Source organism: Euwallacea similis, unplaced genomic scaffold (assembly GCF_039881205.1).
Source record: "Euwallacea similis isolate ESF13 unplaced genomic scaffold, ESF131.1 scaffold_53, whole genome shotgun sequence".
Taxonomy (NCBI): domain Eukaryota; kingdom Metazoa; phylum Arthropoda; class Insecta; order Coleoptera; family Curculionidae; genus Euwallacea; species Euwallacea similis.
The window spans coordinates 239,912-264,093 of record NW_027098678.1 but is presented as its reverse complement, the minus strand read 5'-3'; the positions used below and the strand labels follow the sequence as shown (position 1 = coordinate 264,093).

At 36.0% G+C, this 24,182-nt stretch overlaps 1 protein-coding gene, 1 long non-coding RNA gene and 1 other non-coding gene across 3 annotated transcripts; 2 read left to right on the top strand and 1 right to left on the bottom strand.

Moving 5' to 3' along the window:
- Positions 1 to 537: 537 nt before the first annotated feature.
- Positions 538 to 3,323, top strand: LOC136418979 (uncharacterized). The gene is made up of 4 exons (XR_010753026.1): positions 538 to 674; positions 1,020 to 1,152; positions 2,625 to 2,663; positions 2,724 to 3,323. It is a non-coding gene; the product is annotated as an uncharacterized lncRNA (long non-coding RNA).
- A 6,560-nt stretch (positions 3,324 to 9,883) lies between these two features.
- On the top strand, positions 9,884 to 9,988 carry LOC136418980 (U6 spliceosomal RNA). Its single transcript, XR_010753027.1, has one exon. It is a non-coding gene; the product is annotated as a U6 spliceosomal RNA (small nuclear RNA).
- Positions 9,989 to 11,910: 1,922 nt separating this feature from the next.
- Positions 11,911 to 13,050, bottom strand: LOC136418977 (uncharacterized). The gene has a single exon (XM_066405179.1). The coding sequence runs from the start codon at positions 13,048 to 13,050 to the stop codon at positions 11,911 to 11,913; it is 1,140 nt and encodes a 379-aa protein (XP_066261276.1).
- Positions 13,051 to 24,182: the final 11,132 nt, after the last annotated feature.

Below are 24,182 nucleotides of genomic sequence, written 5' to 3'. Positions count from 1 at the left end.
AGAAAAATTAGGTTCAATTGCTGGATGTCAAAAACGATAGATTTTAATGCAAAAAATGAACAAAATTAATAAAATTGGCATTTAGACTAACTAGAAGTTACACTCTTCAATTGTACAGATGTTTTCGTTATTTCATTAAATCATATAACATATTTATACTAAGTAAATACATTTTCTATTTCAAAAAGAAATTCCTGTTAAAAATTCAATATTAATTCACAAAAAACATCTTCAAAATAAACGCAATCTTCTCTCTACTTCAATTATTAATTTTCTGTTGCGTCACGTGGCACCATCTGTAAACTAGGGTTATATTTTCTCGGAAGTGTTTACAAGTTTCTATTTAGCCATTGTAGATTTCTTTCTTGTATAGATTACAGATTTCTTCTTTTTAAAGACTCCAGATTTCTTTCTCAAACAGGTTTACCGATTTCTCCTAAGTTTTTGTAGATTTCTTTCTTGTGTACTTGTGGCGCCATTTTGCAGAAACGGGCTTGCTGTGCATTACGACAATAGTGACATACATCAAGATTTTTTAATTTATTTGTTTTTATTGTTTGGGTATAAAAGTTAAAATTTTAAGTGTTATATAAAAAAATATTGTGTCTTTAAAAAATCGAAAAGTAAGAAGGAAGGGATGTCAGACCACTGATAGAAGATCTAGGGACTAGGAGGTATGATAGAAAAAGAAACCGGTTGCCAAAAATTTTCCCAATAATTTTCCACATCCAATACTCATTCTAATACAGATAGAGGATACAAATAATTTGTAACAAATGTCTGTTTCTTCTAATGCAAAGAAAACTTATCTTTTGTATCTTTGATCGCAAAGCACAGTTTTTATAAACTACTATATCAAATCAGTTGTCGAAGCTCAATTAACTCAAGACCAGCAATTTGAACTTGTGGGGTTTGAGTTTCAACATTGATCGGTGAGATCTCACAATCCTTGTGTATTATCAAAGATAGCGAATATTCTCGGTGGAGAGATAGGTAGTATAGTTGCCCATCTTTTTAAGATGAGAACCACAGCAGAACGAAGGAAAGTCGTAGTTTCAAGGTGGAAAGAAGGGAAAAGGATTTTATCACATATCTTATTGGAAAGTCCAGGTTGCCCATCGATGAAAGGACTCCTCAGGGTTATACAGAAGGGTATGTAATTTTTTTTATTATTTGGTAGGAAATAGTTTGTACCATGCTAGATTCCAAGTCAAGGGATCATTCACTTATGGATTATGGATAACTGGTGCATTTGAGAAAAATATATGAAGGGGAAAGAATAATTTATTTAAAATTAATGGAATTGCCATTACAAAATGGTTCACGTTAGGAGAAACAATTGCCCTAGCATACAGAAAATAAACATTTAACATTTAATACGTCGTGTTTGGTTACCTACGGAACTTTTATTAGAAGTTTATTTGATAAATGGGCTTCTTAGGTAATAGTGTAGTGCAGGGTTGAAGTCTGTCCGATAAGTGGTTGTAAGTTCTGAAACACCCCGTATTATAATAACTTCTATTATTGTGGCAATAACACTTATGAAAGGGAATTAAGGTTTTATAATACGAATTATTAAACATTCTAAATTTGTTCCTGTAATTTCCAATTTGCAAGGTACCAAATATTTGTAACGAAGGGCTGGTAAATGTAATCTCGAAGGAACTTAAATGGATAATTTAATAATTATACCTACAGTCGTTTCGAAGTTTACCTTTGAAGAGCCATTCCACAAATATGGAAAAGTTGCTGGAATGAGTAAAGTTTCTAAGAACTTCCAATAAAAGTTGTAAATTCTGCACAATTTGGCGAAGGAAAATTATTCACCATAGGGTGGGGAAACGTTTACATATTTAAGTGCATTGTAGTGTGTCGGTGTGAAATAATTACACGAAGGAAAATTACAACACTTTTATTATTTCTCTAAAATATAAAACCCCGGAATTTATGGGGGATAGAGTTTGTTCATCGTTTCATGAGAGAGGAAGACATCGTAATCATTATTGGAAGGGTGGTTGCTTAGTGGAATCCTTCGAAGAGTCTTCCACTACCTAACTTAAGAGGAAAAGACCATGTGCCAATATAGGTCAACACGAGCCTGTCCAATTGCAATATATGGGCTGTTCGAAACAAAAGGCACTTAGAACAAAACAGATCTCTGACGGTTGACCCATTTGAAACACATAATTTTGGACAGTTCAAAGCCAACCAGACATTTTAACTCATGTTGAAATATAGTCATTAGATTCCTACGAAATGGTACAGGATGATTTATGAGTGCAAGTCCATAAGTATGTGTAGCCTATGGTATTTTACATTAACTGAGCTCATTGTTTTTTTAAACCTGATTGAGGTGTATTATTTAACAGTGAAATAAATTACTTCGTAAGTTGTTTCTGAGTTTGCAGTTCCAAGATCCATTACAATATGTTATAATAAAAATTATTTCGCACATCTAAATTTTCTAGGCGGGTCATTCAAAAAGAGAAGAGATACATTTTTAGAATATAAAAACCGATAGATACAAAATCATTTTTAGGTGTAAAATCTATGAATTCCATAATTATTGAAGCTTATTGGTTTGACTGATATGCAACCAATATTACACCCAATGTTTTTTGCAGATCAGCAATTCAGTCACCGACGATACTTTTGCGATAATGGTAAATCATTTAATTCTTCATGAATTGTAATTACATACAAATAATTTTATGTATTTTCAGGAAGGTGGTTCAGAAAGTATAAATATGGATCCAATACTAGTTGACGACTTTCGCTTAACCCTTGCAAATTTAAAATATCCAAATCAACTGCTAAAAAAGACTGGAAGATCTTTAAATTCAAACACGCGTCACAACTCATCAGCCTTAAAAAAGAATTAGAACTCCAAAAAAAGACTCAGAATTGACTCAGAAAACACTTAGAAAATCAACTCAACATCCTTCAAAAAGACTATCAGCTGTTGAAAGAGCAATATGAGGCCATGTTGGATTTCTAATACAAGTGTTCACGTCCAAAATTCAATAGTCTTTATGTTCTCAAATTTATTGTCTGTAAGAGTCAAGTTTGTTCAATTTATGACTCCTTTTCTTAAAACAGAAGAAAGAAGAAAGTATGGGTTTTTGGGTCTTTTGTTTCTTGAAGTTAGTATTTTCACCCATGTAAAGACCAGATGACCAGGACAATAAATCAAGAGAATGGTTGCAGTGTTTGACCCTTTTAATACTGATGGGTGGTAAAAGTGTGAGCTTTTAGTAGTTAGTTCGTTACAGATCTTTTGACCGTTAACACGTGCCTTCTGACTGTAATAAAGAAATTAGAGTTCTAACAGAAACGATCTGTCTTAGATTCTTTTATTTCTATACCCCATAATCTCACAGGTTATGGGCCCAGTTTAATATCAAGCGATATTAACCTCAAGTGCGTGAACCATTTTTTTGAAAAAAAAAACAACTTAAAAATGGATTCGAATAGAATGAATCGGAACATCAAACCATTCAACGGAGAACGGTATAGTGTGTGGAAAATTCGGATTCGTGCTTTATTGTGTGAATTAGACGTTTTGCACGTGATAGAGGGTGTGAAGCCTACAAGGGATGTGGACAGAGTTTGGGAGAAAGCTGAAAAAGTGGCGAAAAGTGCAATTCTCGCGAATTTGGCAGACTCTTTTATAAACTCGACGATAGAGAGAAAAAGTCCTAAGGAAATTTTTGAGGAATTCGATAAAGTATATGAGAGAAAAAGTCTCGCATCACAATTGTCGATTCGAAAAAGACTTTTCGCATTGAAATTACAGGGAGATGTTCCCCTTATGAAACATTTTTCTGTATTTGACGAATTAATCGAAGAATTATTGGCAGCTGGGGGAAAAGTGGAAGAAACTGACAAAGTTTCACATCTATTGTTAACACTCCCAAATTTCTACGACAATATTATTACTGCTATCGAAACATTGTCAAATGATGATCTTACTCTCGCGTTTGTGAAAACAAAATTGCTTGACTTTGAAGTAAAACGGAAAGAAGAAAACAAGGACACAAGTGCTAAAGTCCTGAATGTAGAAGTAAGAAACGAAAATCAAAGGACTTTTAGACCAAGCAATGTTTCGAGCAAATTTAATGGAAAGTTCAAGAAACAGAGCAGAATAATATGTTATCACTGTGTTAAACAAGGCCATATAAAAGCCAAATGTTATCACTTTAAGAAAAGTGGAAAGCCAAAATTTTATGAGAAGAAAAAGCATGCACAAGTGGCACAGGCGACCAAGGTGCTATCAGAAGGAAATCAATCAAGCTTTGCATTTATGATGCAAGAGTGTGCTTATGAACCAAGAATTAAAGGACACGTGGATTTTATTCTGGACTCTGGAGCATCGGATCACATCATAAATAGAAAAGACCTTGCCGAAAATTTCGTGGAACTAAGTGTACCCATAAAAATTGCAGTAGCAAAGCACGGCGAGTACATCATCGCAACAAGGAGAGGCAGCCTGAATGTAACCAGTGACCAGGGCATCAATGGAGTTCTGGAAGACGTCCTGTATTGCCCAGAAGTACCACAAAACCTGCTCTCAGTCTCTAAGATGCAGGCCGCAGGTTTGACAATTGTTTTCGACGCAAATGGTGGTAAAATCATAAAAGGTGGTAAGACCGTCATGTATGGTAAGTCGTCGAATAACTTAATTATGGTTGGCTTCACAATAAACTCAAAGGTAATTAATGTAGCGAACACTAAGTTGAGTTATGAGATTTGGCATCAAAGGCTAGGGCACATAGGAAAACGAAAGTTTTTGGAATTGAGAAATAAGGGAATGTTTGAAGATACAAAAGATTTAGAATACGTAGTGGTAAATGATAAATTATGTGAGGCATGTATAAAAGGCAAGCAATCGCGTTTGCCATTTAACAAAGAAAAGAACAAAGATCATATTAGAAGACCGTTACTTGTAGTTCACTCGGATGTCGCGGGTCCTGTCACTCCTCCTACGGTGAATAATAAGAATTATTTTGTTTTATTTATTGATCAATACACACATTACTGTGTCTCATATTTAATAGAATACAAATCAGAAGTTTTCAATGTATTTAAAGATTTTGTGGCAAAAGGTGAAGCCAGATTTAATTCAAAATTAGTAAATCTATATTGTGATAATGGAAGGGAATATTTATCAAATGAAATGAAGGACTACTGTATGGAAAGAGGTATTAGTTACCACTTGACAGTCCCTAGGACCCCACAGTTAAATGGTGTGGCTGAACGTATGGTGAGAACCATAACGGAAAAAGCGAGAACTATGGTTGTTGGGGCAGGACTTGAAAAAGAGTTCTGGGGAGAAGCAGTCTTGACTGCTACTTACTTAGTAAATATTACACCAACCAAAGTTCTGAGTAATGATAAGACACCATTTAAAATGTGGCATGAAAAAAGGCCACAATTAAAATATTTAAAGGTATTCGGTTCAACTGTATATGTTCATGAAAAGACCAGTAGAGGTAAATTCGATGAAAAATCGTGGAAAGGAATACTGGTTGGTTATGAACCGAATGGCTATAAAGTGTGGGATAGTGAAAAAGCAAGTTTCGCTATTGTGAGGGATGTCATTGTGGATGAAACTGATTTCATAAAGTCCAGACCCTCTCTTGGGGTAGGTGAGCTAGAAAATAGCTGTGATAATAAAGTTATGAAATCAGTGGAACCTCTGGTATCAAATAATGGTGAAATGCCATGGGAAATGCACAGGTCTGACAACCTAGAGCATGGTGATAGGCCAGAGGAATGTACAGAGTGTCCTCTATCAGATGATAAAGAAAATAGTTTTCCTCAAAATGAACCGAGGAGAAGTATCAGACTTAAGGGCCTACCGCCTATTTCATATGATGAAGGTGACATATCCGAGAACTACATATTATCGGTCCAATCAATTTTATATAGTATCCCAAAGACTTATCGGGAAATTAGATTTAGGGAAGATAGGGCTCAATGGGAAAAGACTATGAAAAGCGAGATAGATTCTTTGCTGGTTAATGAAACGTGGACATTGGTATCAAGACCACAAGGAAAAAATATAGTTGATTGCAAATGGGTGTTTTCTTTAAAGTTCGATGAGCAAGGAATCCCAATAAAACCAAAGGCTAGGTTAGTTGCAAGAGGTTTTTCACAAGAATATCTTACAGACTATAATGAGACATTTGCTCCTGTAGCCAGAATTGCAAGTTTTAGGTTCATGTTAGCATTTGCAAATCAATTTAATTTGTTGTTACATCATATGGATGTAAAAACCGCCTTTTTGAACGGAAAATTAAAGGAGGAAATTTATATGAGGGTACCAGACGGAATAGAATGTAATGAAGATCAAGTTTGTAGATTGAATAAAGCTCTTTATGGTCTGAAACAAGCAGCGAGATGTTGGTTTGAAGTTTTTGAGCAAGCTCTCAAGGTGAAGGGATTTATAAATTCACCAGTTGATCCATGTATATATGTTTTGGATCATGGAGACATAGATAAGAATATCTATGTAGTTTTGCATGTCAATGATCTTGTAATAGCAACCGCAAACATCAAGACCATGGATAATTTTAAATTATATCTGATGCACAGATTCTCGATGGTAGACCTAAAGGAAATAAAATTGTTTCTAGGGATTAGAATTCATAGGGAAGATGGTAAAATTTCGTTAGATCAGGGCCCGTATATAAAAACTATTTTGGAAAAATTTAAAATGGCAGACTGTAATGCTGTGAGCACTCCTCTTGAAAGCAAGTTAGATTATTTAGCCTTAAATTCGGATAAAGAGACAAATGCACCGTGTAGAAATTTGATAGGGTGTTTAATGTATTTGATGGTATGTACAAGACCTGATCTGAGCGCATCAATCAGTATTTTGAGCAGGTACACAAGTAAGAATAATGACGAGTTATGGAAATGTCTTAAACGAGTATTGAGGTATTTGAAAGGCACAATGGACATTAAGCTAACGTATAAAAGGAACGATTTTGAACATATGTTGGTTGGGTATGCTGATTCAGACTGGGGCAGTGATGAAAATAATAGAAAAAGTACCACAGGGTACCTATTTCAGTTGTTTGGGAACTGTGTAATTTGCTGGAATACAAAGAGACAATTGTCGGTGGCAGCTTCCTCTACAGAAGCTGAATATATGGCTCTCTTTGAGGCAGTGAGAGAGGCCTTATGGCTAAAATCACTGGCAGAGAGTATCAAATTAAAGATAGAAGTCCCTATAATTATCTATGAAGACAACAACAGCTGTATCAGCATAGCCAACAATCCGACCAATCACAAGAAAACAAAGCATATCGATATTAAGTATCATTTTTCCAGAGAACAGGTTGAAAGAGGTCTAATCAAACTGGAATATGTCGGAACAGGTCAACAGCTAGCCGATGCGTTCACGAAACCACTACCAGCACCAAAGTTTATGGAAATCAGAAGGAAAATGAATATGGATTAATGAGAATTTTTTATCATACATTTTGTATATAATGTAAATTTAATGGTCTGATTAGATTTTCCTGGGTTTCCCTAATCCAAGCAGCAAATGTTGGACCATTTGTATTTCGTTCCCAGAGGGCAGTCAGAAGGTACATTGAGAAAATTAGAATATTGATATTGTATGTAATCGGTAGTTTTGGACATTGCTTTTATAACTATGCTAGTAAGAGAAAGCCAATTAAATTTTGAGGGGGTGTGTTGGATTTCTAATACAAGTGTTCACGTCCAAAATTCAATAGTCTTTATGTTCTCAAATTTATTGTCTGTAAGAGTCAAGTTTGTTCAATTTATGACTCCTTTTCTTAAAACAGAAAAAAGAAGAAAGTATGGGTTTTTGGGTCTTTTGTTTCTTGAAGTTAGTATTTTCACCCATGTAAAGACCAGATGACCAGGACAATAAATCAAGAGAATGGTTGCAGTGTTTGACCCTTTTAATACTGATGGGTGGTAAAAGTGTGAGCTTTTAGTAGTTAGTTCGTTACAGATCTTTTGACCGTTAACACGTGCCTTCTGACTGTAATAAAGAAATTAGAGTTCTAACAGAAACGATCTGTCTTAGATTCTTTTATTTCTATACCCCATAATCTCACAGGCCAAAATGCAAAGTTTGGAAACCGACCCTGTAAGTTAATGCGATTTTGATTGTTTTGAATTAATTTAATTATCATTGTTATTTTTTAGAAAGCCACAAATTGGAAAATATTTTAAAGGACTAAGCACGTAAAACTAAAAAGTTTTCTTGTCGCAAGTAAAGTTAAACATTTTGACTCTAGAATCCGCCGAAGAGAAAAATGATACAGGCATTTTGCGGAGCAATACCAGAACAAACTTCAAGTATGAGGCTTTAGTATCAAAAGTTTTTAAGAAGAGGCCCCAAGACTGTACACTAGGGTGTGCCAGTCTGCACATCCCAGTTTTCCCATTGGGGAAATTACTTCTATCCCGGACTACTTCTACAGCCGGAAAATGGCGGGTATTGGGCTTTCTTTGGGAAAGTTATCCGTTGCCAATAGATAGTTTAAAAATTGAAAAACATAAAAGTGAATTAATTAGTGCCTCCGAACTAAAGGTTGCCCCCATTTCCGATTAAGGTGTTGCACGCACATTGAAAAATCAATGTTTTATTTTGGGGTTATTCGCCAAAGATCGCTTTTCAAATTTATGGCTTATTTGCTTTGAATCTCATTCTTTAATCCATTTGGGACCAATTTTTTTTTCTACAACTTTTGAACATTTTTAGATTGTTTGTGGTGTTATTATTTAAGATAAAATATTATTTTTGTTAAAAAAAACTCTAAACATCTAATTACAATAATTGTTTAATGGAGGGTTTATACTATGCATTTAATAGTGGAGCCAGTATTATTTTTCGTGCCAGCAAATTTAGATTGCGTAACTGTTGCGCAAGTTAAAACTTTGCATGCATGGACCGAAAAAGTCTGCAGACTTCTGAAATTCGCTTGCGCCAGTGACGACTCACACCGATACGAAAATATTCCATATTTTGCACGTGTAAACAATCACTTGCTGGCGAGTTCGCTAGTTAAGCCGCGTTTACATTATGCAAGTTTCTGTTTGCGCAAGTTCTTGATTGCAAGTCCTTGTAATTTGTCAACAAAATTGTTACTGTTTACACTACACAACCATTTGTGCAAGATTTTTATTAGAAATGTGGCAGTTGTATGATGTAGTGTTCATTATAGAAACATCTGAAATTATTAATTTTGATGTGAATATTTTATGTCACGGGTTAAATGAAGAATTACGCGCGTTGTTACAAAAAAAAGCCGAAAAAGGAGGGTTTGGGTAAAACCGTGGATAAATCGAATGCAAAATTTAGGAGCATGAAATATTTTGCTTAAGGGATTATCATGCGAAGGCCCTTCAGCTTACAGAAATCACCTGACAATGTCAAAAGATATGTTTGAAAGTCTGTTTGAATTGGTGACACCACAAATTTGACAAAATGCTTTGCCAAATTTGCAAGCTTTGCCTGTTACAGGAAAACTAGAAATTACTGTAAGATACCTTGCTACAGGAGATAATTTTTCTTCGCTTATGTATTAATATAGAATTCCTAAAAGCACCATAAACCAGTTTATCTCATCTGTGTGTACAGCTATCTATCAAGCACTGAAACCGTTTATTATGGTAAGGGGTCTGGTACATTTATTCGGCTCACAGGTTTTTAATTTTACAATGTTTTAATGCATTCTATTTCAAAGTAGACCTTCTATGGAATATATTAAAATGAGGATGAATTGAAATTTGTTAAAAAAATTTCCTAGATAAATTACTTCCCAAATAGCATTTCTACACTAATCTCAATAATTTTATTCAATACTAAAGTGATTAAAAAAAACGTGATTTACTCGTATTCGCTTCGGCGGTACATATTTATATAAAATTGGAACAATACAGAAAAAGATTAACACGACCCCTGCGCAAGGATGAAACGTTTTGTTTATCTAACCTTGTTGAAAATCTGACTCAAACAGAAATTAAACTTCCATATGCCAGTAAGAATTTAATTTAAAATTCTTTAGTAAGTATTCACTTATGTTACGTGTTGTCGGAAAAATGAATCGAGTCCTATAGAACAACATACGCCAAAAGCTTTTGACCTGCTAGAAGGTTCTTAAGGTGAATGCTATAAATATCGATTACAGTATAGATGAAGGGTCTTTTCTAAATGGTACGCCAGTTCATGTAATACATCTAGTTTTTTTCTAGTGTACCACCCAATTTTAAAATAATTGAAACCCCTCAGAATGTAATTTATTTTCTCGTAATTGTTAATATTGTAAATAAAATAACGGTGAAACTAGTTGATCAAGAGGATGATTAGTTTAAATTTCGAGAAGAATCCGTCACGTTAAGACTTCATCTTAAACGCTTGGATTCACGATGGTAATTCTATATAATAGAATACCAAACCAAGATTTTGTCAGAAGGTTTAATACCTCGCAGCAAAACCCTGATAGTACGAAAAGATATATAAGAGGGTTAACATCTTTGAATAAACAGTTTCTTGTTTCCCTAGGATTTACATTAAAAAGTGGAACATATAAACGTCCAAGAAAATGTTCTTATTGATGACTCAATTTTGAGCTGGGAAGTGCTCTCTTTTGATCCATTCAATCCTACTAAATTGGGACCGAACGATGAAATTAGAATATCCTTGCAGCAAACCGGAAAATATCCCTTGCCCTGCAAAAGTTAACTTTGCCTTAAACTAAACGTTACGAAAGAGGAAGGTACGCCAATTGCAAACATATTCTTGATAAATAATGCCGCTACGTTTTTATTCAAAGAGTTGAAATATGTTCTAAATGGAGTGACTATTGACTCAGTGCGAGATATTGGCATAACATCAACCCTTAAGAGTTATTTATCATATAATTTAAATGAAAGCGCTAAGCTTCAAAATGCGTGTTGGTATCTAGTGGAAAAAGAAGGAAAAAGCATTATGATGGACTTGAACGGAAATGTTTCTTTATGTATTCCTCTCAAGGTGTACTTTGATTTCTTTGATTTTCTATCTCATAAGTTTGAAGTCGTAGCCTGACCGGATTCTGGGAATCGTCCGAATTGGCAAAAATTGATTCAGTTACAGTTTTTTGTTCAAAATTTCTTTCATCTGGAGGATTGGGCGCTATGTAAAAGTGAAATTACTGATTTAGACAAAAAAAAAATGCGTTTTTCTAAGAAATTTGAAGTCGTAGAGTGACCGGATTGTGGGAATCGTCCGAATTAGCAAAAACTGATTCAGTTACAGTTTTTTGTTCAAATTTTTCTTCATCTGGAGGATTGGGAGTACTTACCAAGCGAGTTAACAGATGTAGACAAAAAAATGCGTTTTTCTAAGAAGTTTGAAGTCGTAGAGTGACCGGATTGTGGGAATCGTTCGAATTGGCAAAAATTGATTCAGTTATAATTTCTTGTTCAAAATTTCCTTCATCTGGAGTATCGGGAGTACTTACCAAGCGAGTTAACAGATGTAGACAAAAAAAATGCGTTTTTCTAAGAAGTTTGAATTCGTAACCTGTCCGGATTGTGGGAATCGTCCGAATTGGCAAAAATTGATTCAATTAGAGTTTCTTTTTCAAAATTTCCTTCGTCTGGAGCATTGGGTGTACTTATGAAGCGAGTTAACAGATGTAGTCAAAAAAAGTGCGTTTTTCTAAGAAGTTTGAAATCGTAGCCTGTCCGGGAATTAATATAGTTTAGATTGGGCATTTCTATTTCCTTATAAGATACTTGATATTTATAATTAGGGGTAACATTCTGTAAGGGTACATCTTGGAAATCAGTTTTCGTGTTTCCGTAATCTCTTAAAATGATATCTCTTAACATAAAATTACATTTGGGTTCTAATTCTATTAAGTAAGTTTCGTTTAATCAGACATTACCTTGTGATTCCTTACAAATCTTTACTCCTATGATTTCTTGAGTTGTTATTACAATCCATTTACTTTCGTCTACATTTTGGATTTGTAAATTTTTTATATCTAAATACACTGGGTTACAATTCGTAATATTATTTTCATATCTTAGCAATTCAACTTTGCATGGTACATAATCATTAAAGTTTTCGGGGCGTACATGAGAACATAAATATTCATTGAAAGATACGTATTGGCAAGGCTGATTGACGTATCCAAATGTTTTGTCTTTTATTATGAGATACTCAAAACTTGGTACAATTATTTTATAGAAATTGTTATATTTGACAGGTAACGAAAATAATCGATATAAATTATAAGCTTGGGTTTCCACTAAAGGGATTTCGATTATGAAGATTATTACATTATTTTTTACGTAACTCTTTATTTTTAGAGTGTTTTCGATATTCAATAAATTGTCGGTGTCTGGTTCGAATGGTAATTTTCCTTGTTGCACCTGATTTTGAATGAGTTTTAATTTGTTTAAAAGCATGCCTGAATTAATTATCTTGTTATGAAAAGTATTTAATTTGGCGAACGTGATTGCCTCTTCTATGTCTGAAAGTATATCGTAGATGTTCTGATAAAATGTTGTAATCTGTGTGATGATCTTATGAATCCTAAAGAACTCAAAAAGGTTTGCTTGTTTAATATTGACTTCATTTACGACTTCTATGATTTCTTTAATTTTTGAATACAAAACAATTTGATCGTGTGATACATTTTTTATCGTTTCTTGAAAATTATTTATTGCGTTAGTTAAGAGCGTTGTTTGTTTATCGAGGACTAATTTTAAGTTGTTCTGGTTTTCTTTGAGTATGTTAATGTTTTGGTTAATGCGTTTTGCGTCTTCTTGGTCCAAGTTTCCTGTCACGGTTTTGATTATAGTGCCCAATGCGTTTAGTAAGGCTCGCTTAGTACGCAGTTTTGTTGGGAAAATTTGGTTTATCTGTTCATTAATTTTTTGTTTCAAGTTATTTGTTATCACAAAAGAGTTATAAAATTCGGATTTGTAGTCTGTAAAATTATTTATGGTCTCATGAAGTAAATCATATTTAATGTTAATATCCGAAAATTCCTGCAACAATTTAGTCATATCATACGTTTGAATAAAATTCCAGTGGTTGATTGTTTTCTGGGCATTGCCTAATTTGTAAGGTAGTATGCCAGGTTGTCATTTAAGTCATGGTATCGGGATTTTTCGTGTATGAAGGGTCATCTGTAATAAGGGGTTTCTTCAATTCTTTAACATGAGCAATTTCGATTTTGAATGGACTTTTGACACTTTTGATTTTTACTTTGTTATGATGCAATTTCTCGATAATTTCATATGAACCGCTAAATCTAGGGTGGTTTTTATTTCTGAGATTTAAGTTTTTGTAAACTTTTTGGTTTAATTTAAAGTCGAATGCTTCGTTGCCTTTAACATTTCTTTTTGCTAAGATTTTTTCTTTGTTTTCATCGGTTTTTTCTCCAATCGTTTCGTACATGGCGTCGACTTTATTCTTATGCGACGAAACGTAATCAGAATGAAACGTTGTTGTGATTAAATCAAGAGGATCTCGGGAATTAGTATGACCTAAGACAATTTCGTGGGGTGTAAATTTCGTAACGCTATGAACCGTGCTATTATACGCGATTATGGCGTATGAGATTAACTCATTAATTGGCTTTACGTTATCTTTTTGTTTCAAAATCCTAAGGTGTTCGATCAAAGTGGAATGGAAACGTTCAACAGGCGAATTTGATTCGTAATGTTTAGGGGTACTGAAATGTATGTTTATCTTTTGGGCCTTTAATAATTCCTTTAATAGTTCATTATTGAATTCTTTGCCATTGTTGCACGTGATTTCCTCGGAACATCCAAAAAATGAGAAAAAATTTATGAGTTTATCGCAAACTGATTTTGCATTTCTGTCATAAGGGTATGCTTGACCGAATTTAGAGAATTTATCAAATATCGTCAGGAAATTTTGGGCTTCGAATATGAAAGTGTCCATGTGTATCATTTGAAATGGTTTGCTGGGTGTTTCTGTTTTAGCGAGTGGAATATATGATTTAAGTCGGCTGTATTTGGCAGTTTGGCAAATAACACAATCGTTAATGTATCGTGTTACGTCCCCTTTTATATTGGGCCAATAGTAAAGTCTCTTAAGTCGCTCGCGAGTTTCTTCTATTCCTCGGTGATTTTGTTTGCTCTCATGTTGGTGCTTAATGAGCATAGTTTTTTCTTCAATTTCGGAAATATTGTTAAGTAATTTGGTACATATTCTAATTTTTAAGTTTTGTAAATTTTTCAAACATACCTCTGTGAATGAAGGTATTAAATCTTTGTCGATAAAATAGACATAACAAGGTTTCTCGTTAGTTATGTATTCTTGGATAAACTGCTTTATAATTTCCAAGTTATTGGGTAGCTCTACGTGACTTATCTTGGTTTTATCGAAACGTTCTTTGTTACATTTAATCTGCAGGTGTAGAGATTTCTTTATCAGGAATTGTAGTATTTTTTTGTTTATCATTTCGTCACGAATGCTTAGTCCAGGGTTCTCACGATCGGCTTGTTGACTATGTGCGGTTTCATCAGAATTGCACGTGTTGGGAAGATTTACAGGATGAAGTCGGATATCAGATATAACGTTTATTTTTCGTTGACTAGGGTCCGGTTCATTCATATCGTCGTCGTTACCTTGAACCGAAATTTCTGTTTGGTTTTCTAAGTATTCCTTGATATTCGCATCGGTATCGCCGGGATTATTGACCACTGATTCGTTGTCGTATACGTTTAATTTTATTCTAGATCATGCATCTGCGTTCGTATTCTGGCGTCCCTTTTTGTAAATTATTTGGTAATCAAATTCTTCTAATCGTAACCGCCATCTTATTAATTTGGAGTTTGGTTCTTTTAGATTAAAGAGCCATACAAGGGGTCTATGATCAGTGTATATGTGAGCTTTCATAAAGAAAGCCATATGGGGTTACATATCAACTTATTTAATGTAAATGCAAAAAACATGTCCCATAATATTGTAACTTATCATTGGACATGTGCGGAATGTCACAGGCACCTACTGGTGCCCCATTGTAAATTAGAAATGGACTAAACTTGTACTAGTCAAAATAGATCATTCGTGGTAAAGATAAAGGTCTGTTTATCATCTCGTCTAAAAACATATGGAGGTGCGAATAAGATGATTAAGGGATGTAAGCGTGGGAAGAATGTGAAAGTATGGTGACAGGCTTTTGGAAGAAGAGCAGATGCACCCGGGGTGACTCTCACGCATCAAAAAGGGATTCATTCGATTCCCGATTCTAGAGAAATAAAGAAGTACCGCATAAACTTGTGTTTTTGTTTCTCTACGAGTTAGGGGATTTCTGACATATATGTAAAATTTGCGTCCGAATAAATAAGGTCTTAAATATATGCATGCCCAAACCATCGCTAACAGTTCTTTTTCTATTGTTGAATATTTAGTTTCCGTGTCGTTTAGGGTTCTCGAGGCGTAGGCTATAGGTTTATCGTTAGGTATGGGTTCTTGCGACAACACTGCGCCGATTGCAAAATTACTCGCGCCTGTTGTTAATAGGAATGGTTTAGTGAAGTCTGAGTATTGCAGAATGGAGAAGTTTATCAGTAATTGCTTACAATGGTCAAAAGCATTTATGAATTCGGGTGTGTGTATAATTTTTGCATCCCTTTTTAAGCACTTGGTCATCGGTTTCGTTATCTTCGCAAAATCTTTAATGAATCGTCTATAGTAACCAACTAAACCCAGAAAAGATTTTATTTCTTTTGTTGTCCGGGGAATAGGGAAATTCTTAACTGCATTAATTTTGTCGGGGTTAGGTTTTATTATTTCTTCACTTACGATGTGTCCTAAGTATTGGACTTCTTTCCTTAGGAACTCTGATTTGTTTAGTTGTATTTTTAATTTAGAATCCCGTAATCGAGTAAAAACTTGCTTTAATTTTTCTATATGTTCTTGTAAGCTAGTGCTGAAGATAATGATATCATCAAGATACACAAAGCATGTTTCGTTTTGTAAGCCACGTAATATTAGGTCGTGTAGTATGAAATGAGTAAAATTGAATTGAAACTTTAGTCATTTTTTTTTCATATGAAATGTTTTTATTGTCAATCGAAATATGCACCACCATTATCAATACACTTCTGCCATTTAACGGGAAGTTCATTGATTCCCCTGCTGTAAAAGCCTGCAGGCCGGGAGTCGATAAACTCTTGGAAGGCAGCTTTGACAGCCTCGTCGGAGTTTAATGTTTTCCCTACCAAGAAGTTATCCAAATTTTGAAAGAAGTGGTAATCAGTGGGTGCTAAGTCGGGTGAATACGGTGGATGACGAAGAGTTTCCAATTCCAACTCCTGTAGCTTGGCCAAGGTGACTTGTGCGGTGTGTGGCCGAGCGTTGTCGTGCAACAATAGCGGTGCGCTTCGATTGACTAATCTTGGCTGCTTAACCGTCAGTTGCCTCATCATTTCGGTCAGTTGTCGGCAGTAGACATCAGCCGTAATCGATTCACCAGGTTTCATGAAGCTGTGATGGATGACACCTGCGTTGGACCACCAAACGGACACCATAAGCTTGTTTTGATGAAGATTTTTTTTCGCACAATGTTTTGGTGGTTCATCTTGATCCAACCACTGCGATGAACGTCTGGTATTGTCATATAGGATCCATTTCTCATCACAAGTAACAATCCGATTCAAAAATGGATCGTTATTATACCGGCACAACAAAGAACAACAAAGAACAAGCTTCGAGACGTCGTTCTTTCTGTATGTCGCTCAACTCATGCGGTACCCACTTGTCCAGCTTTTTCACCTTACCAATTTCAGCCAAATGAGTCAATATTGTTTTTTTGGTTACACTGAATATTAACGATAATTCGCTTGCACTTTGACGTGGATTCGCTTCCACCACGGCTTTCAGATAATCGTTATCCACTTGAGTTTCAGGTCGTCCACGTGGTTCATTTGTTAGGTCAAAATTGCCAGAACGAAATTTCATGAACCAACGAGATACTGTTTGCTGTGAAGTGACTTCAGTACCAAACACATCATTAATATTGCGAGCCGTCTGAGCTGTTGTGGTTCCACGGTGGAACTCATATTTCATTAACACACGAATTTCACTATTTTGCATGGCTGCACAAAAATTTTTATAAAAATAAAAGTTTTCAATAATTTTTAACACTTTAAACTCTGATCGAAAGAGGAAGAATGTGCCTTTTCCACATAAAAAAGTCAAGTCCAAATATAGATTTAGAGTGAAGTTATTTGCAGTTGAATGTGGCATTTCGAGAATCTACTCATTTCATACTACACGACCTAATATATTGTTCATTACACATTGAAATATAGCCGGGGCGTTTTTTAGTCCAAACGGCATTCTCAAAAATTCGTAGTGACCTGTATCTGTACTGAAAGCTGTCTTAGCAATATAATTCTCATTCATTTGACTTTGGTGAAACCCATTAGCGAGGTCAAGGGTTGTAAAATAGTGTGCTTTACCCAATTTATCTAAAATTTCATTAATGTTTGGCAAGGGAAATTTATCGTCCATTGTTTGTTCGTTTAGCTTCCTATAATCGATGACCATACGCTATTTTTGTTTATTTGATTTATCTAATTTCTTTGGAACTATCCAGATGGGAGAAGACCAGGGGGAATTTGAATCTCTTATAATGTTTTGTTGTAATAATTTTGATATCTGATTTTTAACTTCTAAACGGTGAACTTCGAGATATCGATATGTTTTCGTGAAAATGGGGGTCTCATCTTTTAATTTAATCTGGTGCTTTATTGCATTTGTAAATGACAAGGGTATACTTTCACAATGGAAAATATCTCTGAATTCATAACACAATTTTCGAATTTGGCTTTTCTCTTCAGGATTGTAATGATCGAGCTTAATGTTTTCAAGATTACATTTTAGTAAATTATCAAAGTTACTATCCATTGCTACATGCGGTGCGGAATGATCTAGGAAATTTAGTTCATTCAAGTTTACGGGTTTAATCTCTAAGGCTTCTAAAATTTGGAGTTTTATCGGGTTTTTTCTTGGGTTTAAAATAGAGTTGTGGCTGTATTATCTTGAATTTTAACGAGGCATTCTGGTATTTCGAGATGTCCTAATCTTTGATAAGGGACAATTCTATATCCTTCGGTAAAGTTAACGGGAATTTGTATCTTTTGTATACTTCTCGGGGAGATGATATGGTTCATACTCGAACAATGGGGTCTTTGAAGTTGAGGGTTTTTTGTATCACGGCAAATGGGTATTTCGACATTGGGTAATTTCAGTGTATTAGCTTTAAAGTCTAAATTAGCGTTTAGTTGTTTGATAAGGTCTAGTCCTATGAGTCCGTCAAATTTATCGGAGAAGTTGAACAGGAAAAATTTGTGTGAGCCAGGAGTTTGAAATGTGGGAAAGACAGGTTATGATGCGACTTCATTATGAAATGATGTGGCATGGGCTGTTTGAACTTGGAAAGGTTCGTCTGAGATAGAATGAGGGAAATATTCGTAGGCAATTTCGGGTTTAATGAAACTTCTAGTACCAGTGTCTAATAGAAATTTGGCTTGGAGTTCAGGGATAAAAATGTAAGGGAGTTGAATGTCATTTCAAGTTAAGTAGTATTATGTTGTGTCCGTATTTCGGCTGGTTGATGGAAAATTTGAATTTCTTTCTTCACTTTTATAATATTTGTGATAATTGAGGTCGAGACATGAGTTACTATCTACGTGGGTGTTTCTATAAACGTCGTAAAAGGGATAATCGTTATTGGAAGTAAGTTCCTCGGGTGATTGGGGGAGAATTTCCTGATTGTATGGTTCTTGGCTAATGAAATTTCTTTTCGGATTGTGAATGACGGTATTCTCAGAACTAGTGTCCATAGATTCTACGGGGTTTTGATTAGTATTGGATCTGTGAGATCTTTGACCAAACGGTGGTCTAGGTGTGAAAGGTGTTCTTCGAGAGTTACCGAATTGGTTATTGAAAGGGAAATTTGGTTTTGATTGATAAGTATGATTCTTGAAGTTATTGAAAGGGGGTCTGGAAAAATTTGTATGGTTGAAATTAGAATATGATGTCCTTGAAGAGTTTTGTTGAGTGAAGTTGGGGAATATTGGTCTCGAGAAATTATTATGTTGTGTGAAGTTCGAAAAAAGTTTAGGGGGTAATCATTCTGAGGCCGTTGAGTATTGAATGAATTGATAGGGGTTTGGTTAAAATTATGGGAAAAGTTAGATCTATCTGTAGATCTGATGTTGGGTTTAAATTGTCTGTTGAAATTTCCTGTGTTTTGCCCGAAATTCTGTACACTTTTAAATTGTATGAAATTCTCTTCTTCCCTAACAAATGACATAGCCTGTTCTATATTATTAGAGGATTTTAGTTTAACTACCAATTGTAGATTATATGATAACTTATTAATAAATGTTTTTAAAGCGAACTCGTCGTAATGTTTTATTTTAATAAGCTTAGTCTCACTACTTTCAGAGATTGCATTTGACATTGAAAAAAGTAAACTGCGAGAATTCTGTATTTTCATACCAAATTGCAAAGGGCTTTCATTTTTAACGGCTTTAAATTGATTAAATCTTGGATAAGGCAATCTATTGATCGCTGATCCGAAAAACTATTTATCAAAACTTCTTTGATGAGAATCCAAGAGTTTAGATCGATAAGTGAAGATATTAAATCTGCAGCTCTACCTGTGAGCTTGCTAAGTATGGTATAAAATAAACAGACATTAATGGTATTATTGGGGTCTGTTCGATTGTAAAATGCCTTTAATAAATTTTCTATAGCAGTTATAAATCTGTTTAGTAGTCTTGGATTTCCATCAAAAAGAGAAATATTATCTGATTGATATCTTAAAAGTTGATAATTAATTACAGAAGGCATGTTATCGTTAATAGACTTAATCGATATGTTATTGAATGATTCGATTAAATCGGCTTCGTTAATCGGTTCAATTGTGAAGTTGTGTTTTGTTAGGTTTGGGGAGCTAGTTTATTTAATACCCAAGATATTATACAGATAACGACTAACAGCTAAAGAACACTTCACTGCATGGTAACGTTCTAGCTTGAAGCACGTTGTCCCCCCACGTGTTACTCCCTAGCGTCCGTCGCCGTGTTTTCTACAAGGGCCTGACCCGTCTAGAATTTTCCGGACAATGCGGGAAGATTCACGTACCGTCTAGGTGGTGGTGGCGAGAGAGAGAGAGTCAGAGCCGCGCGAGACTCCCACCCAGTAACGGTCCCAACATGTTTTAAGACAATTAATAAACACTAATCTAATATTCTAAATGTAGCTTAAATCTAAAGTATATTATTCAATAAAAACCAGCAAAAATAACGGAGAAAGAAAAAAAAATGAAACTTACAGTACTATAAGAAGCAGTATTCTCATGATCATTATTCTAAAGAAAGGAATAATTTCCGCTTCGAGAATGTCCGCAGGGCAGGCAATTCTTGTCCTTTCTCGTTGGTGTCTAATGTAAGGCCCGGATCTGTCGATATACCTTCGGCACTATGTCCAGGGGCTTGTGAAGTTGCGCTGCTCCCGTCTAGTAGATCAATATGGTGCGCCACCAGTAGGTACCTTCGATCACTGGTTGGCGGCTTCCTTGGATTTAGATTCTTTTGCGTAAATTCTTGATAGAAACCGACTCAAAATATGCACATTTGAGCGTCTCAAAAATCCGAACGAATGCGCCAGTTAAATATCAACTTAGATGCAGTCAATAAAAAAAACAAAAATTTATTTTAATATTATTAATTTTATTAGAACAGGATTTAACAAGTTAACGTACAGCACGAATAAACAACCTATATAAGTGCCGCGTCTTACAACAATCGCTTATTTATACTAGTTTGGTGTGACGTCACAATATTTATATATATGTTGCAATGCATGGAGTATAACAGATTGTAATAAGCAATCGAAAAATTCTGGCCCGACTCGGCCGTTTGACCACGCAAAATGTTCCTCTCGACAAGCTCTATCCAACGGTGGTATCAATCGTGGTACTATTTTGATGAATTCCAGAGAAAACAATCCACATACGTCAAATAAACCGGGTAATTATTAAAAGCTTGCACGCTCCGCGCTCGGAAATTTCTGGCCCGACTCGGCCGAGTGACCACTCAAAATGTTCCTCTAGACAAGCTCTATCCAACGGTGGGATCAGTCGTGGGACTATTTTGATGAATTCCTGAGAAAATAATTCACACACGTCAAATAAACCGGTTAATTATTAAAAGTTTGCACGCTCCGCGCTCGGAAATTTCTGGCCCGACTCGGCCGAGTGACCACTCAAAATGTTCCTCTAGACAAGCTCTATCCAACGGTGGGATCAGTCGTGGGACTATTTTGATGAATTCCTGAGAGAAAAATCCACATACCTCAAATAAACAGGGTAATTATTAAAAGTTTGCACGCTCCGCGCTAGGAAATTTCTGGTCCGAATCGGCCATGTGACCACTCAAAATGTTCCTCTAGACAAGCTCTATCTAAAGGTGGGATCAGTCTTGGGACTATTTTGATGAATTCCGGAGATAGAAATACACATACGTCAAATAAACCGGGTAATTATTAAAAGTTTGCACGCTCCGCGCTCGGAAATTTCTGGTCCGAATCGGCCGTGTGATCACTCAAAATGTTCCTCTAGACAAGCTCTATCCAACGGTGGGATCAGTCGTGGGACTATTTTGATGAATTCCTGAGAAAAAAATCCACATACCTCAAATAAACCGGTTAATTATTAAAAGTTTGCACGCTCCGCGCTAGGAAATTTCTGGTCCGAATCGGCCGTGTGACCACTCAAAATGTTCCTCTAGACAAGCTCTATCTAACGGTGGGATCAGTCGTGGGACTATTTTGATGAATTCCGGAGATAGAAATACACATACGTCAAATAAATGGTGTAAATATTAAAAGTTTGCACGCTCCGCGCTCGGAAATTTTTGGTCCGATTCGGCCGTGTGACCACTCAAAATGTTCCTCTAGACAAGCTCTATACAACGGTGCGATCAGTCGTGGGACTATTTTGATGAATTCCTGAGATAGAAATACACATACGTCAAATATACCGAGTAAATATTAAAAGTTTGCACGCTCCGCGCTCGGAAATTTCTGGTCCGATTCGGCCGTGTGACCACTCAAAATGTTCCTCTAGACAAGCTCTATCTAACGGTGGGATCAGTCGTGGGACTATTTTGATGAATTCCGGAGATAGAAATACACATACGTCAAATAAACCGTGTAAATATTAAAAGTTTGCACGCTCCGCGCTCGGAAATTTCTGGTCCGATTCGGCCGTGTGACCACTCAAAATGTTCCTCTAGACAAGCTCTATCCAACGGTGTGATCAGTCGTGGGACTATTTTGATGAATTCCTGAGAGAAAAATCCACATACCTCAAATAAACCGGTTAATTATTAAAAGTTTGCACGCTCTGCGCTCGGAAATTTCTGGTCCGATTCGGCCGTGTGATCACTCAAAATGTTCCTCTAGACAAGCTCTATCCAACGGTGGGATCAGTCGTGGGACTATTTTGATGAATTCCAGAGATAGAAATACACATACGTCAAATAACCCGGTTAATTATTAAAAGTTTGCACGCTCCGCGCTCGGAAATTTCTGGTCCGATTCGGCCGTGTGACCACTCAAAATTTTCCTCTAGACAAGCTCTATCCAACGGTGTGATCAGTCGTGGGACTATTTTGATGAATTCCTGAGAGAAAAATCCACATACCTCAAATAAACCGGGTAATTATTAAAAGTTTGCACGCTCCGCGCTCGGAAATTTCTGGTCCGATTCGGTCGAGTGACCACTCAAAATGTTCCTCTAGACAAGCTCTATACCACGGTGCGATCAGTCGGGGGACTATTTTGATGAATTCCTGAGAGAAAAATCCACATACCTCAAATAAACCGGTTAATTATTAAAAGTTTGCACGCTACGCGCTCGGAAAATCCTGGTCCGATTCGGCCGAGTGACCACTCAAAATGTTCCTCTAGACAAGCTCTATACAACGGTGCGATCAGTCGGGGGACTATTTTGATGAATTCCTGAGAGAAAAATCCACATACCTCAAATAAACAGGGTAATTATTAAAAGTTTGCACGCTCCGCGCTCGGAAATTTCTGGTCCGATTCGGCCGAGTGACCACTCAAAATGTTCCTCTAGACAAGCTCTATCCAACGGTGGTATCAGTCGTGGGACTATTTTGATGAATTCCTGAGATAGAAATCCACATACCTCAAATAAACCGGGTAATTATTAAAAGTTTGCACGCTCCGCGCTCGGAAATTTCTGGTCCGATTCGGCCGAGTGACCACTCAAAATGTTCCTCTAGACAAGCTCTATCCAACGGTGGTATCAGTCGTGGGACTATTTTGATGAATTCCTGAGATAGAAATCCACATACCTCAAATAAACCGGGTAATTATTAAAAGTTTGCACGCTCCGCGCTCGGAAATTTCTGGTCCGATTCGGTCGAGTGACCACTCAAAATGTTCCTCTAGACAAGCTCTATACAACGGTGCGATCAGTCGGGGGACTATTTTGATGAATTCCTGAGAGAAAAATCCACATACCTCAATTAAACCGGTTAATTATTAAAAGTTTGCACGCTACGCGCTCGGAAAATCCTGGTCCGATTCGGCCGAGTGACCACTCAAAATGTTCCTCTAGACAAGCTCTATACAACGGTGCGATCAGTCGTGGGACTATTTTGATGAATTCCGGAGATAGAAATACACATACGTCAAATAAACCGGTTAATTATTAAAAGTTTGCACGCTCTGCGCTCGGAAATTTCTGGTCCGATTCGGCCGTGTGATCACTCAAAATGTTCCTCTAGACAAGCTCTATCTAACGGTGGGATCAGTCGTGGGACTATTTTGATGAATTCCGGAGATAGAAATACACATACGTCAAATATACCGGGTAATTATTAAAGTTTGCACGCTCCGCGCTCGGAAATTCCAGGTCCGATTCGGCCGTGTGATCACTCAAAATGTTCCTCTAGACAAGCTCTATCCAACGGTGGGATCAGTCGTGGGACTATTTTGATGAATTCCTGAGAAAAAAATCCACATACCTCAAATAAACCGGTTAATTATTAAAAGTTTGCACGCTCCGCTCTCGGAAATTCCAGGTCCGATTCGACCGTGTGATCACTCAAAATGT